The sequence below is a fragment of the Acomys minous genome (assembly GCF_964271855.1).
Source record: "Acomys minous genome assembly, chromosome: 8".
Classification (NCBI taxonomy): domain Eukaryota; kingdom Metazoa; phylum Chordata; class Mammalia; order Rodentia; family Muridae; genus Acomys; species Acomys minous.
Window position 1 is genome coordinate 110,915,338 of NC_140489.1, and position 17,272 is coordinate 110,932,609.

Genomic DNA, 17,272 nt, shown 5'->3' on the forward strand with positions numbered 1-17,272 from the left:
AAGTATAAACAATAACTTTAGTGGACTGCTAGCAAACTGAGTTAAACAAGATTTATAAGTATCACTGGAAACAAGCATCCTTGTGACCTTCACGTGTACTCATCACTATGCTCAGTGCACAAATGACATTCTCACAGGCTTTATATGTGTGTTAGGAATACATATTCATGTGTGATTTCTTGTTTGTTTGTTTGTTTAAGTTCATAGTCAAACAGCAACCACTTAATTTCAACCCCTGAGAGACAGTGAAAAGAAAAGTGGTCAGGAGCAGAAATGAAAAGAGTAAGTAGTTTTAGGAAAACATTGAAAAAACAAACTTGGGAGATGTAAAAGATGCAGAATTCATAGTTTACAGATACAATGTTTTCCACTTACTCTTCACCCCCTTCTTTCCCTTTCTCTCCTTTTTGTACTGCTCCTTCAGTTTGGTAATTACTCCCTGGTCCACATTCCAGGCTTCAGGCATGAGACACTGATCTTCCTTTTCTAAACAGAGTGAGACAAACAATCTTTCTTCAATAAACAGAACATTCTAAATCAGTATCTCAAAGACATAATTTTTTTCTTCATATCACTCACCAAAAACAAAAGAACAAAAACGTTTTTATACTCAGATATATGACATACAAAATGCTACACCTAACAAAGATCAATTCTCAATACATGTCCTTTGAAAAAGACAGAAAAAATAAATATTTTTTTATTGCATTAAATCCAAGCATGTTACAATTATTTTTAATATATTTTATATTGTATATATACAGTGATAGAAGATTATTATTAAAAGACTACACAAAATCATCTTAAATGGTCTTTTCCAGACTTTTAAGACAGGTCACTCTGGCTAGGCAGATTGGTGCGCTGCTCAGCCACCAGCAGAGAAGCTTCTTCTGTAGCAGATGGGAACAAACACAGAGACCCAGAGCCGGACAATGTGCAGAGTGAGAGACCTTGGACCATTCAGCCCTAAATAAGATGTCTCCATCAAACCTTCCCCTTAGTGTTCAGGAAACCCACAGGGGAGGAGGCAGAAAGAGTTTTAAAGCCGGAGGAGATGGAGGACACCAAGAAAACAAAGTCCTCTAAATCAGCATGATCAAAGCTCATACGAACTCACAGAGACTGAGGCAGCGAGCACAGGGCCTGCACAGGTCTACGTCAGGTCCTCTGTGTGTATATTATGGCTTCCAGTTTAGTGTTCTTATAGGATTCCTGAGTGTGCAAATGAGTAGGTCTCTGATTATTGTGCCTTCTCTTGAGCTCTTTTCCTTCTGTTTGTCTTGTCCAGATGTGCTAGTTTTTGCTTTATTATTAAAACAAAATTAAAAATTTTTAAAAAGATAATTATCAAGAGCAAAAAAAGAAAAAGAAAGGCTTAACGCTAGATCCACAGCGAGTGCTGCAAGAGCAGGGATCTTCACCTACAAGACCTAATATATGGAATGTACTTGATCAGTCTATTTGTTGAATTAACATTGGAAGTACCTGAAGTACTAAAAATAGAAATCTATTTTTAATGCAATTTAAGTTTCAATCCAGTGTCTAAAAAGTGTCTGCTGGATCTCTGATACAGCATCTGTCAGCAGGAGGAACAGCGTACTCTTCCAGAAGGACTAGCCAACTTAAAAAATGATAATCATTACCAGGGCTTTAAAAAGCGTCTTTTCAAAATTGTATTGATTCAGAGAGAGACAAAGAGACTGTGAGTGTCAAGAGTCAAGAGCCACAGCACATGTGTGGTCAGACGACAACTTGTAGAAGTAGGTTCCAGGGATCAAATTTGGGTTGTCAGGTTTGGCAGCAAGTACCTTTACCTGCTAAGCCATTCTGCTGGCCTTAAAGGTTTAATAATAAATTAAACTTGGCTGCTTTTAAATGTTGGAATAATTTTATTTTAAAGGAAAAATTGAGCCTTCCTAGAGTCTCAAGGCACTCATCAATATAGCAGCCACAGTGGGTCACTCGGTCTCATTTCACCTGCTCCACACTCACTAGGCTCTTGACCCAAGCACAAATGACTGACCATCAACCAATCTCCTTCTCTCAAAAGATGATCAATCTAGTTCTCTGAACTGACTCAAAGTTCTGTGCTTTGAGTTTTAATTATAAATTTTTAAAAAGGTTTTTGAGACAGAGTCTTACTATGTGGTTACAGGCACCTACTGTTCTGCGGAGGACCTGAGTTTAATTGTAAGTACCACATGGGTAGATCACAACAATTCCTAACTCCAGCTCCAGGGGATCTGATGCCTTCTGTCACTTCCTCAGGCAGCAGGCATACTCAAGTTTCCCCCAAAAATCTAGACTGCGTGTTCCACTTGTCTAAGTACACTGTATCCCGTACATATTAAGAAGGAGGGGCAGGAGGTAACAGTTACACAAGCTGCCTGACAGGTGCTCACACAGCCTAGACAACACAAGGGTGTACCATGTCCAGGCACTGGCCTCAGGGCAGAACGTTTTCTCAGACCTGATGGGGTCCAGGTGTCTGTCCCGTCGCCTGCACCTCTAGACTCGCTGTCTCCTTCCTCTGAGGTGACTAGAAAGTCAAACTCCTTCAGAGCTTCTTTTGTGTCTCGATCTTCACTGGTATCAGGCAATGCTTTTTTCCGAACAATCTAATGGGGGGAGGGAAAACATCAAATTAAGATATCAGCAAATTCTATGCATTTAAATAAAGAGACGCATCCCTTTATAATTGAGTAAGCAAAGAAACAACTTATTAAGGAGCTGCAATACCTAACTCAGTGAAAAGCACATAATGTTTTTAAGAAACGAGCATGTGCATCTTAGAGCAGTTATTTAAATGTTGTTCAAAGGTATGATAGCTTACTTAAACTTAAAATCTATTGCTGGATAAGTAAGATTTGTACTTAAATCACAGACAGGTTATGCTTTTGTTATGAGAACAATTAAATCTCACATTCCTTAGATGTGTGCCTCTGCAGACACTCTGACCTAACTCAAACAGATATTCCATAAACAGCAAAATGTTTCTAGAATAGAGCCATGACACCTTAACATAATTACAAAATACTCCCACAAAGCCCACCACAACTACAAACTAAGAAATGAATGTCTCAGGAACCAAAGAACAGCGCAGGGCTCCTACGTTACTTCCACTGTCCTAAACTTCTCTAACAGCTCTATTTTATTTCCTGTCTCACTATGTAGCCCTGGTGAGCCTTGAAAATGAGCTGTTCCTCACTCCAAAACGCTGGGATCAGAGATATGCACCATGTGCCCAGCTCAACTGCTCTTCGTAGATGCAGCTTCCCCCTAAAATATTAACATTGTAGAGTGAGATAATTCAGGCTTACTACAAGAATTGTTATGATTCACTTTTATACATTTAAAAATATCTCTGGAACGACAAATCCAGTAGAGTTTTAAAAGGTAAACCTAATAGTGAGTGCTGAGCCCAACTTGCCTGTGTTCTGTCGGTCTCCATTATGTATGTATGTATGTATGTATGTATGTATGTATGTATTTTATATATAATATGAAGAACAATTATGTTATTTAATGACATTATCATTCTGTTTAGAGTATTACCCTAATCGAGAAGCACTTAGCTCTTCTCAGCCTCCCATAAGACAACTGTGGCAGGTTCTGAGCAGAGTGCCCATAGTAAATGGTTTTGTGTGTTTTTCGAATTACTCACAAGCCGTTTCTGATAACCTGTTTTAATTGTGACTCAGGTATAAAGCATGTCTCTAAAGAGTGGCACCAGGGCCAGAAAGACGGCTCAGTGGTGAAGAGCACTAGCTGCTCTTCCAGAGGCTGTAAGTTCATTTCCCAGCCCACACAGCACAGTTCACAACTGTCTGTAATTCCAAATCCAGGGGACCCAGTGCCCTCTCTTCTGGTCTCCATAGGCACTAGGCACACATGCTATGCACAAACAAACAGGCAAAACATCCACACACATAAAATAAGAACAGAATTTAAAAAAAGAAAAAGGGTGTAACAGGCTACCCTGCCCTCATAGTTCCACATGTAAACGCACCACTCACTCCTAAATTAGGAAGCGCTGGCACCGGAGGGCCACTACTAGCATCAGGATGAAGAGTCTTTGTCTTCACTGTCAGACAAAAGGGCGGGGAAAATCCAGAAATAGCATCTGGAACCTCAAATTACCTGTCTCAGGGTATTCTGGGCTTCAGTTATTACTAAAGCATGGCATTAAGTGATAAACGCAGCTCCTGGGGCAAATTCTTAGGTAGCCTTGAACAGAACGGGACAGCCATCAGCTCTACTCTACCGCCATCACTTCAGATCGTGCCTATCAACGCCTCATTTTAAATAATCAACCAAAACCCTGTGCTTCCTCATGCCTAGGCATCAAAGAAAAAAGAACTCTGGTTGAAAAAAAAAATCAGTAAATAGGAAGGAGTAGAATTTGTGATACTAATTTCCTTCCCTACATAGGAGATTCCTCACTTAAGAGATCAGAGGGAAAAGAACAGCTAATGGACCTAACAGTGATCAACAGTTAGAGAGGACCCTAGACCAACTGATCCATCTACAGCTCCTGCATCTACAGCTCAGGGAAGACGGCGATTGGAATGGGGATTGTAGCGACAGAACGTTAGGAAGTCCACTGTAAGCACGTGAAACAGACAGGAACAGCAGCAATGCCAATGCCAATGGACGTGTTATAGTGAAAAGGGAGCAATTTCACCAAGTCCCACTCGTAGATAGAGAACTGCAAGCAACAGTAACTGCTGGAGGAGAGTTAAATCTTCCCAGGGGTGAGCCCTGTTACTGGTTGTTCAATGCAAAGTGGTCATCCCTGAAACCATACACACACAAACAACAAAATTAGATGCAGCAAGTTGTGCGTGTGTGTGTGTGTACAAATGTATCCGCATACATACAAACATACATGCATATAACAATAATAATTTTTTTAAAAAAGAGGCAAAATCAACTTAAGAGTATAGAAAGAGTCCAGGACAGGGTTACATACACAGAGAAACCCTGTCTCAAAAAAAAAAAAGATGTGTAGAGAGAACATGAGAGGGGGTAAAATGGAGGAAAGGGAAGAAGTGATGTAATTTCATTTCAATTTAAAAAGAAATGAGTTATAGGCTAGATGGAGTTTCAAGCAGGGTAGAAAAGATAACTTTGAAAATCACTAGAAAAAGATAGTATGAAAGAGCTTAGGATTGCTTATGTTGCTAACACAACACCTAATTGTTCTTAATTCCATTGGTTTTTCCTCCTAAGTTCTTTTTTTTTTTTCTCCTTCTAAGTTCTTAAATAAGGCAAATGTTTCTTGAGAAATTATCATTTATACAGAGGGGTTAACATTTACTGCATTCATAATGTCAAGACCCTGGCTACTGTGAGGCGATGCGGATGGTATGCTGATGATGACAGTGAGCAGGCTGAATGATAGATGGGAATGCTCTAAAGCAGCAGGTCTCAGCCCTCTGGATGTGTCTGCCCTTTTTTAAATTTTAATTAATTTATTCAGATTACAACTCAACTGTTATCCCATCACTTGTGTCCTCCGATTCCTCCCTCCCTTCCGCTTTTACCCTATTCCCCTCCCCTAGGTCTAACACTGAGGGGACCTCCTCCCCCACTCTACAGTCATAGGCTATCAAGTCTCATCTTGGTAGCCTGCTTATTCTTTCTCTGAGTGCCACAGGCCTCCCCTCCAAGAGGAGGTGGTCAAATATGGGGTGTCTGCCCTTTAACACAGCTCCCTACAGTGCGGTGGCCTGACTATAAAGTTATTTCATTGCTACTTCACAACTGTAATTTTGCTATAGTTATGAGTTGTGATATAAATACCTGATATGCAGGATATCTGCGTATGTGACCCCTGTGAATGAGTCATTGGACTCTAAAGGGGTTCTAGACCCATAGGTTGAGAATCACTGCTCTAGACAACAACACAAAAAACAAACAAACACTGAGGCCAGGCAGAAAGGTGTGGGGCCATAGAGACACCACATACATAACAGCCTGAAAGTAACAGACAGAAGCCAGTAGACATATTCTCTCAGTTTAAATCTGAAGCCTTTTTTATTAAATAAATACATAAAAAAAATTGTCCCCTTTGGAGACAAAATCTTTCTGTATAGTCTTGGCTGTCCTAGAGCTCACTGTGTACACCAGGATGGCCTCAAACCCACAAATATCCTCCTACCTCTGTCTCCCAAGTTCTGGGATTAAAGGTGTGCACCATCACCCAAGCCTTAACGTTTTTAAAAACCTATTTTCTTGATGAGCATTTTAGTAGGATAAATTTCAGCCATTTTCTCTGTAGACATTATAATATATTTTCCAAGTCACGCTTACAATTAGATACAGTTAAAACTTTTAAAAATCCTTTGGCATGCACTATCAGGATATAGCTATGAAAATTATTGTAATACAATGTAAAACTTAATAAAATGTTTAAGAAAAATGCATAGTTATTTAAATTCTTTTTTGTTCTTGGACTGGGGTGCTGCATTTGCCTATTAAACACAAGACCTTGGTTCAATACCTAGCATGGAGTAAATAGGAAGGAGAAGAGCTTTCTGAACCCAGTATTTAATTGTGGGTATTGGGTAAATCTGTTTCCAATGGATATGCCTTCATGCATATGCATAATAGCCTATGGTCTGTGCTAATTGGAATGCTATCAATACTTATGAATTTGATTACAAAGAAAGAAATTAAATGGCTAAGAACTAGGAAACCAAATGGTTAGGTTATTATTAGAAATTTCTAATCTTATCATTTAACAGTGTTAATAATCAACTTACTGATTTAAAAATATTTAAATTGATATAATTACCAACAAAGAAAACGTATAACTTGAGAGTTATTTGCCACTGGGCTATGAATAGTTTCTGATAGGAAAATGGTTTCTCAAAGCTATCATTACACAAAAATCTTTAAGAAACTATGCAACTTTAGATGATTAGGACCAAGAAAAGGGTCAGACATTTAGGCCAGCACATGCTATATGACATGTGTTGCTAAGAAAAATCTTAGTGACTACTTGATATTCAAATATGTCTATGATAGCGCTAGGATCAGCAGTGTAAATGATTAGTGGCATACACAAACAGTAATGTTCAGAAATAACTTGAGAGTCTCTAATTAAACGTAAAAAGTAGGTGGCAAAAAAACAGAAGTTATACTAAGAAAGCACATTATAGCTAAACATTATTTTCATATACAGTCAGTCTCTTATTGATCTTAGAGTCTTCTGGGGATAAAATGAGTACTTATTATAATCATCATTTTACAAACTGATAAAATTACGGCAGACACATGAAGACAAAGGCTCAAGGCCAAGCATCTTTAATCCCAGCACTCAGGAGGCAGAGGCGGCAGATCTCCTTGAGTTCCATGCCACCCTAGCCTACACAGAGAGCTCCAGGGCAGCCGAGCTATAGATAGTTCTTGTCTCATCCACTGCTCCCTCGGCAAAAAGAAAAAAGAAGTTGATGCAGACATAAGCCTTTAACTTTGGGTCCTTCTGATTCACATTTTAACTTTCCTCCTTCCTATTCTTAAATAAAAGAGAAAATACACACACTTTGCTGAACAAAGTAAAGTATGTCTTCATCTCTTCGAAAAGGAGAGGAGAAAGCAGGGAAAGAAGAAAAAAAAGGAAAGAAGGAAGGACAGGAAAGAGTACAGTGACTCAGAGACACTTCTTACTGTAAGAATGCACAGGAAAGTCAGTAAACTTAAAGACTGCAGAAAAATATGTAAGAATTCTGAACAACTGAAGAGAGCGACGGCAGAGGCCTGACAACCTGGAGAGCCTGTGTATGGCAGGAGCTCACCCAGGAGAGACACAGCTACCTGTGTGTGCGCTCATGCTGGCTGTGTCTGTCTGTCAGATCCGCCGTCACAGCAAACAGCGCCAGGGCGGTGTACAACACACAGCCTGTATCATGCTCCACAGTGCTATGGAGACACTGCCTTCTTTGATCAATTAGCAAAAAGTCTGAGCGTTCTATGGGAAAGATGATATACTAAAAATATTACTGAGATTAATTTCTGTAATAAAAACTTTGTACTTGCCCCAAATTCATGAAAAGAATTTAAGGGCTGAAGATTTAAAGGGTACAGATTTTTAATATATGCATTAGGGCACCTAAAAATATTGAAATGAGCTGTCTAACTCACTGTCGAAGTATCAATGACAGTTCTCTCTCTTCCATCAGTGTCCTCGTCCTCATCTTCATCACTGAAATCTGCAGCTGCATTTTCAAGGAATTTGAAATTGTCCAGCACAGAGGCAGAATCCGTCAACTCGGACTTCCTGGTTTAAAACAACACTCAGGTAACTTTTAAAACTTCACCGAAAAAATTAACTCTTGATAGGTTGCAGCAACTCACGCCTGTATTGTAAAATGATCATATGACCCCCCCTAAACTCTACACAATTCCACAGTTCTGTGAGTTAAATGAAAAATAAGACAAGAAGTGCTCAATGCCCTCACTCAAACCTGTTCAGAAGAGTGGCTCTGATGTAGACAGAGTCCCCTTCTGACTCAGCACAGACTGATCTTCATGCTAGCCATAATGGGTTTAAAAAAAAAAAAACAAAAAACTATTTTTAAGTAGCTCTGCCTCCATTTTTCTCTATTGTTCTTCTCTCCAACTCTCCTGTAAGTTTCCATTACTTTGTAGCAAATCCAATGACTTAACTTACAAGGTGGAAATACAACTATTCCTAAATGCACACATTGCATTAAAAAGGTCCAAGAGCATTTGTTTATACAATTTATATTTTGAACTTTTATCTAATTCAACAGTTTTATGTTCCATAAAACAGAAACTATGTTTTCCCATTCCTTTAGGCCTAAATACGAGCTTTTAAAAAGTCAGCTTCAGACTTTGATACTCAAAGAATCTTTGTTTTTTTTTAATTCAATAAAGACTTATGATAAATTGTAATAACGAAACTATTTAACTATTTTATGTTTATTTAAGTAAAATTATGTGTATGTCTATGATCTGTGGTCTGAAATGTAAATCAAGTAGTTCAAATAACTTCTAAATTTTCACGCTTAATCTATTAATTATATAAGCTTACGTGTATTTAAAATAGATATTTATATCAAAGGAAAGATATGGAACAACATTATGATGTAAAAGAAGTGATTAAGAAAAGAACTTTCTGATTCCTGGTTCATGGATAAAACATCGTTCTTGCATATTTGTATTTAATTTCAACAACATCTCCTATGAGATTCTAACAGTTGGCAAGATATTAAAATCTACATTAAATACCTAAATTTAAAGCAAATAAAAACACCCTAAAATTTTATATCCTTGAATTAAAATAAATATAAAGGATTCTAAGTAAATGAAACTTTTGAATTATAATATTAAATTAACTAAAATTAAATTATTACCAAGTTACCATTTACAAGCTCAATGCCCTCCCTACCAAAAATATCAATGAGAACTGAAGTTATAACTAAAACAGTTTCCAGACAAAACACTTACCCTATCATTGCTGTCTCTTTAACTTCAGCCTCTGTGCCATTTATAACTGAGTCCTGGTTTTTCTCATCTTCCCTGTCAGTGACATCACTTGAAAAGCCCAACAATGCCCGCACTCGTTTGGATTTCACATCTAGAATAGTATCTGTGTAGCCAACCTCCTGGAGATACCTGCACAAAGAGGATCCTTACAATTCAGTCACACAGGAATTAGCATTGTAAACTCTGAAATGTAAATAAAAGTATTTCTTCAAACTCACTGCCTACATAAGGTTTAACAGAACAGTACTTGTCAGTAAGACTTGTTAATAATATTCCAGCTGCAGATGGAGCTGTCTCTTGCAGTACCAGCCTCTACCAGCGTCTCGGAGAAAAACCAATGAACTATACAGTAACTCTATTCATTTATCCTAAGAAGAAACTGTTTTTCAATGTATTTCAGAGTATACTTTTTTCTTTACGAAGAATGGAACAATCTCCTCCCAACCTCTACCAGTACTATTTTAGAATAATGGATCCAGTTGTTTTTATCATTTCTTACGTGAAGTGTCATTAACTATAATTTGGAGAGAATATTTCTAGTCTAAATGGTTTCTTTCCGTGGAATAGAAAAAGATAAAACTTTTCATAAGTCATTTGTAAAAGAGACTTTTCTGTCCTGAGAAATTAAAAAACAAAAATAGACAATTAAATTGTGGGACACAAGGTATGTAAACTCATGTGAATTTGTGTGATTCCAGGGAGGCAGAGGCAGAAAAAGAGCACAGAGTGTGCAGCTATACCCAGGCCTGAACTTACTTGATTTCCAACTTTAGTTCTCTTAAACCTGTTTTCATTCTCACCAAGGAGACCTAATGTCACCCATCATATATAGAAAGCACCCAATGTTAATCTTGATAATAACTGTTTTAAGAGACCAAAAATGATAGTTGTAGGACCAGAACAAAGGAAATGACATCAACATCGTGATATAATGATGACATGCACTTATTTATACAGTAGGTGTACTGAAGGAAAGACGATTGCAGTGGCTGGCAGGACAGTGTAAGTTCAGCTTACTTCAAGACTTCATTGTTATAGTTACTGGATCTGAAGGACACCTCACAGATGGGATAGTAAGTCCTATTAAATCAATATGCTCACTTTTCAGTCCGATTTAGCATCTAGGTCTTAATTTTAAAATTTGAACTAATACATTCCTACTTTCTTGAATGTAATCAGATGTTTCTGAAGACTACTTACTACAACAAAGTAAGATGTCATAATACTTATAATTTTCAGGCTGATGAATGTTTTGCATGCATGTGTGTATATATGTGTATCACATGAGTGCCTGGTATCTACAGCATCGGATCCCCTGAAACTGCAGTTACGAATAATTGTTAGGCACCATGTGGGTTCTGGAAACCAAATCCAGGTCCTCTGCAAAAGCAGCCAGTGCTCCAAACTGCTGAGCCATCTCTACCACCCATTTTTCCATTTTTATTTTTAATTTTTTTGGGGGGTGGGTTTCAAGACAGGGTTTCTCTGTGTTAGCCTTGGCTGTCCTGGACTCACTTTGTAGACCAGGCTGCCCTTGAACTCACAGCGATCTGCCTGCCTCTGCCTCCAGAGTGCTGGGATTAAAGGCATGTGTCACCACACCCGGCCTCATTTTTCCATTTTTAATAATTAATATTTGGTACGTACCTCACTTTACAAATATTTGTTTCAAAACTGGTTTGTAAGAGATAAGTTAGTCTTATTAAATAGCTGATGCATAGCTTACTGATACAATTTCACCTTTCTCAAAAGTGGGTAATGAAACCTTTAAAGTTTTGAAATTTTCTTAATTTACTATGAAACCATTTCTCATTAACAAAACAAAAAGCCAGTCAGCATTCTAAAAATGATTACTATCTTAAGTGTATTTTGCCTGCATGTTATCTGTGCACGAAGTGTGTGCTGAGTGCCTGCAGAGGCTAGCAGCATGTTTCAGATCACTTGGAACTGGAGTTACAGGTGTCTGTGAGCCACCATGGAGGTACTGGGTATTGAACCCAGGTCCTCTGCAAGAGCAGAAAGTGCTCTTAACTGCTTAGTCATCTTAGCAGCATCTGAAATCAGCAGTTTAAGATCACTTATCCATTTAAAAGCTGAAAATGAGTAGGACATGGTAGCACATACCTGCACATACCCACACATACTGCGAAGGCTCAGAAATTAGGATTACAAAATCAAGGCTAGCCTAGGTAATAAAGTAGTGAGACCGCACCAAGAAATAAAAAAGCCGGGCATGGTGGCACATGCCTTTAATCTCAGAGGCAGAGATAGGTGGATCTCTGTGAGTTCAAGGACAGCCTGGTCTGAAAAGCAAGTCCAGAACAGCCAAGACAACAGAGAGAAACCCAGTCACAGATGGAAGGAAGGAAGGGAGGGAGGCAGGGAGGGAGGGAGGGAGGGAGGGAGGGAAATAAGTAAACAAGCAAACAAGAGGTATGTGTGGCTCAGAAACACAGCACTTGCATGGCGCAGATAAGAACCTACATTCAATTTAGATTACCAAAAATAAAGTAAAAATACATATGTCATATTTAAGACTGAAGTGAGAACAGTAATGAAAATCCACTTAATAGTTTAAATTTTTTTTCTAACTTTGTCTAGATCAGTGATTCTCAACAAGTGGTCAAGACTGCTTTGGGAAGTGGAACAACCTTTTCACAGGGGTCACACATCAGATATCCTGCATATAAGATATTTACATTATGATTCATAAAAGTAGCAAAATTACAGTCATGCAGTAGCAATGAAACAATTTTATGGTCAGGAGTCACTACAACAGGAGAAATCGTTTTAAAGGATTGTAGTATTAGGACAGTTGAGAACTACTGACCTAGATAAAAGACAGGTATAAGATATTGTAATATTCTCTTCCAATAGTCAAAAGAACTAATATACTTTAAAAATCTTTGAAATAAACTACTGATAAGCCACCCCAAGTGTCCAACAGAGGACAAATTTCCTTTTGCCCTGGCATCCATCTGTATGCCAGTTTCCAAGAGCACAGGCCCAGTCTGCTACCTGCCACCAGAGCTCTGTGGAGTCCCAGTTACATACTTAGGACAAAGTGTGTTAAATGCACGTGCAAAATGTGAGGTTTCAGAGAGTTCTTCCATGTACTGAGAAGGCCTGTAACAGAAGAGTGTGCGGGATTCCTCACATCTGTGTTTAGAGAGCTGAGATGAGAATAATAATGACATAGAATTCTGTTAACAACAAAAACTCCAACAGTGGAGGAAAGTGTTTAATGTGAAAAACAAACAGTAAGTCAATTATGGTTTTGGGAGGTTTTGTTTTGTTTTACTACCTTACTATTCATGGCAATAATACAAGAGAAATTTACAAGTTAAAAATACAAAAAAAGAAGCATAATTTTTTCCCTCACTTCCAACGAGTTGGATATTTAACCTTGGTACTTACTGTCTGAGTAGCTGCCGGCCTTGCTTCCACATTAACTGGCTATTTTGCTGTGGCTGCACCTCTGTTTCATTACCTTCATCTGAAGAATATTAAATCATAATGTAATTGACTAATTTTACATGTTTGGGCAACCCAGTTCATGAACAATGTCCAATAAACATTTATAATGTCAAGACTATTAAAATGGCAACTTTAAAAAGGTTTGTCTTGGGGCAATATTAATTACTTTTAACTCAAATTTCAGTAACAAAGCTCTGTATGGTTAAGTATCTCCACTCGATTCCATTTAGAGCAACAGAACTAAGAATAAAAACAGTTTTTCCCTCATTTTCACTAGCCTGAGAATTTTCCTCTAGGACAAAGACCTATCAAATCAAGTCACACAGGAGAACCAAATAGAAATAGTATAAAATCTATGAATGGTAGTTAAAAAACAGGCAAACAAACATCACCCCCAACCACTCTGACACACACATGTAAAGACATTTTCTCAGCTGGAGATAAGGTTCAGTTGGTAGAATGCTTGCCTGGCATGATTAAAGAACATGGGTTCTATCCTCAGCACTGCATGAAGCCAGGCATGGTGGTACAAGCTTGTAATCACACTTAGGAGGTGAAGACAGAAGCATCAAAGTTGACAACCAACCGGGATTACATGAGATCCTATGTCAAAAACAATGGAACTACCCCATCTCATAACAGCTAAGCCATCCCTCCAGCCCCTAATAAAGTTCTTTCATGCAGAGCAACTAGACCTTTGTACTCCTAAGGAGCTCTGTATCAGTCAACAGGATCTATGTTTCTGTTGTCTACAAGAAACACACCTCACCTCATGGACAGACACCTCTTAAGAGCGAATGGAGGAGGAGAAAAAGTTAACTACAACCAAATGGAACCAGGACACAAGAAGATCTGTCACTATTCTATTATCTAGCAAAATGGACATCAGTCAAAATAACCAGAAAAAGAAAGGAAGGGTGCATTCTGGAGACAACAACCCGCAGAGCACATTATAATTGTAGACATTTAAGCACCCAACTCAGTCATCCAAGTCATGAAATAAATACTAGGAGGCATTAAGTCACAGATTAAACACAACAAACAGTGGGCGACTTCAGTCACCTGGTTTTACAAACAGGCAGGTCAGCCAGACCAAAAACATAAAGAGAAACATTAAAGCTAACTGTCATCGAGTACCAAAGTACCATGGACTTAACAGATAGCCTAAACACTAGAGAAGACACACTCTTCAATAGACCATGTTAGTTTCTCTAAAACAGACAGACAGGTACTGGGACACAAAGCAAGTCTCGACAAACTTAGAAAAATTGAAATAACACCATGTATTCTATCTATTCATAATGGAATAAAGCTTGATATGAGCAACAAAGGAAAGTACTAAAGCCACACAAAGTAGTAAGGATTAAAGACATAGTCAGAGCTGGGCTCAGTGGCACACGCCTATAATCCCAGCACTCTGAAAGGCAAACGCAGGCAGATCTCTGTGAGTTCGAGGCCATCCAGGTGTACAAGTGACTCCAGGTCAGCCAGGGTTACACAGAGAAACCCTGTCTCGAGAAACAAAAGACAAAACATACAGTAAGGCCGGTGGTGGTGGCCTACACCATCAATCCCAGCACTGGCAGGCGGATCTCTGTGAGTTCAAGGCCAGCATGGTCTACAAAGCGAGTCCAGGACAGAGAAACCCTCACTTGAAAATGCAGCCAACCAAACAACAACAACAACAACAACAACAAAAAACCCACATTAAGTATTGAGCTTAGTATGCTAGCACAGGCCTTTAGTCTCAGAAGCAATTAGATCTTTATGAGTGAGATGTGCCTGGTCTACAGAGAGAGCTCTAGGCCAGCAGAGGCTACATACTGAAACCCTAACTAAATAAAACAGTAACCCCCCCCTCAAAAACACGCACAAAAATACAAAGGCAGAAAGAGGGACTGAAGAGGTGGCTCAGCAGTTAAAAGTTTGTACTGTTCTTGCAGAGGATCCTGAGGTCAGGTCTCTGCATCTGTTGTCAGGTGGCTCACAACCACCTGTAACTATGGCTCCAGGGGATCTAATGCCCTCTTCCGGCCTCTACAGAAACTGCATTCACGTCCACATATACATATACATTTACACAAAATTTTAAAAAGAGAAAGTGTAAAAACTCAAATAAGTAACTTCAAAATGTACCTAATAGCCGGGCGTGACGGCGCACGCCTTTAATCCCAGCACTCAGAAGGCAGAGGCAAGCGGATCACTGTGAGTTCGAGGCCAGCCTGGTATACAAATGGAGTCCAGGATAGCCAAGACCACACAAAGAAACCCTGTCTCAAAAAATCAAAAAAAAAAAAAAAAAAAAAAAGTACCTAATAGTTTGAAAAATCAAGAACAAACCAAACTCAAAAGCAATAGGTGGAAAGAAATTATCAAAACCAGAGCATAAATAAGTGAAATGAAAAAAATGCAAAGAATGGATGAAATGATGAGTTTAATATTTTGAAAAAAAAATAAGCAGGATTGACAAACCTTGACCTGGATTAAATGGCATAGAAAATAGAAATTAATAAAATTAAGAGGTCAACAGAGAAATTACAACAGATATTAAAGAATTTCAGAAAATCTTAAGGACACATTTGTAATATTCTGGGATGTAAAGTAAAACTATTACACTCAGAACTCATTTTGGAAAGCTTCTCCAGCAAACTCAAATGTGGAGCAATGAATTTCTGAGTCAGATAAGCCTGAGTTCAGCTCCATGTCACACAGCATTTAATGACTGGTTAACCTTGGGGAAATTTCCCAATTTCTTGAGTTTAAGTTTTGAACATACAAAATGAGACTAACAGTACCTTTATGAAGTGATTATTTCAAGAATTAAAGTTAATGAAGCCCTCAGAATTATTGGTAGGCATTTTGATAAATGAAGTAAATGACTGTTAATACCTTCACTACTTGAATAAGAGTTAAATCTGAAATATACCAAAAATTAACTATGGTAATAGCTTTGGTACAATTTTTCTCACTCTTTCTTCACACCTGCTAATGAACACACTCTGTGTTTCTAACTGTTAAGCATAGAAGTCCAAAGTAAGGAAGGCCACCTAAGGGGTCAGGTTTGTGTGCTTCTCTGTTGACAGTACTGAAGCCGGAGCTTAGGGCCTAACACATGCTAGACAAGTACTCTGACCAGAGGTATCTTGCTTAAGGGATTAGCCCGTTCCCTGTGCTATGAGAAGAAACCTTGTATCTCTATAGTTCCTACTTCTTCACAAGATTTCAAGGACATCACCCACTTTGTTCTGCACATGCCAAAAGTCTCTGTAACAAGTGAGGTTAGTACATGCTGCCCCACCATGTCTGAACCATCTACTGTCTGTAGAACACAGGCGGAAATGGGGAACTAAAAAAGGGTACAGATGAAGAAAAAAAAGAAAGGTGGTCCTAAATGATCTCATGACACTAAATGATCAGCATCAGAAATAACTGCAAATAGATACTAACTTACAGTTTCAAATGTTTTACCAAACATTAGACATCAATTTTTTATCACTTAAACTTCATCTACAACTAGCTTACCAGAATCATAGCTCGGAGGCTTCATGTCTCCCTGATTCAGTTCTGTCCCATATTTCAACTTGTGGTATTTGGCTCTAACAAAGAAATGACAAAATACAAGCCAGGTTAAAACATTTAAATAAGCTGCAGGGAGAAGTCCTAAGTACGCAGCAGTTCTGGATAAGCATGCCTAGAACTTCCAAAGGCTCTTAGGTTTCCATGGTGTCAAAGTTGCCTTTTTTGTTGTTGAATCCCCCACCATCATTATAATGAAATAAAAGGATAACGCAGGAATCATAAAACTTCATTTTGTACTATAACGAACCGCATACATTCTAGTTCCTGTTGTATTCAATGTTTCCTGATGAATGTAAGCTTAATTTTACTATCAATGAATAAAAGAGGTCTTTGCTGTACAATTAATTTGTTAGATTTACCTTTTTCAACATTTGAGCTTATCATAGGAAGAAACATTACCTGTAATGTTACATGTCTTATGTGGTAATTACAATTTGCCAAATATTCTTATGGTGAGCCATCAAAGCAAAATAAAACCCCAGAAAAATTAATCTATGCTGAATGAGATATTCTAACAGTAATCATTAAATACTTCCCTTAGTCAACATATATTTTGTCTTTAGTCAGAAAAAAAAAACCATGATTAGGAAGACTGTCTATTTAAGTTAACAGAGTTTTATTATTTTCAGCTAACTGGACTAATCATCTAATTTAACTATGTCAGATCTAGGCAAATAAGACCAAAAAAAAAAATCCAGAT

The 17,272-nt window shown here is 38.2% G+C and overlaps 1 protein-coding gene across 3 annotated transcripts in view; it reads right to left on the minus strand.

The window, feature by feature from the left end:
* Positions 1 to 17,272, minus strand: part of STRN (striatin) — a 100,381-nt gene that overhangs the window by 38,568 nt on the left and 44,541 nt on the right. For all 3 annotated transcript variants that reach the window (XR_014781288.1, XM_084793088.1, XM_084793089.1), the window contains exons 3-8: positions 16,516 to 16,589; positions 12,934 to 13,012; positions 9,478 to 9,645; positions 8,149 to 8,284; positions 2,471 to 2,618; positions 376 to 486 (exon numbers count right to left, since the gene is read on the minus strand). Coding sequence is in view for 2 of the 3 variants with exons in the window: in XM_084793088.1 (XP_084649214.1) it covers positions 376 to 486; positions 2,471 to 2,618; positions 8,149 to 8,284; positions 9,478 to 9,645; positions 12,934 to 13,012; positions 16,516 to 16,589 (716 nt within the window). In the remaining variant the exon portion in view is untranslated. The remainder of the gene's footprint in view (positions 1 to 375; positions 487 to 2,470; positions 2,619 to 8,148; positions 8,285 to 9,477; positions 9,646 to 12,933; positions 13,013 to 16,515; positions 16,590 to 17,272) is intronic.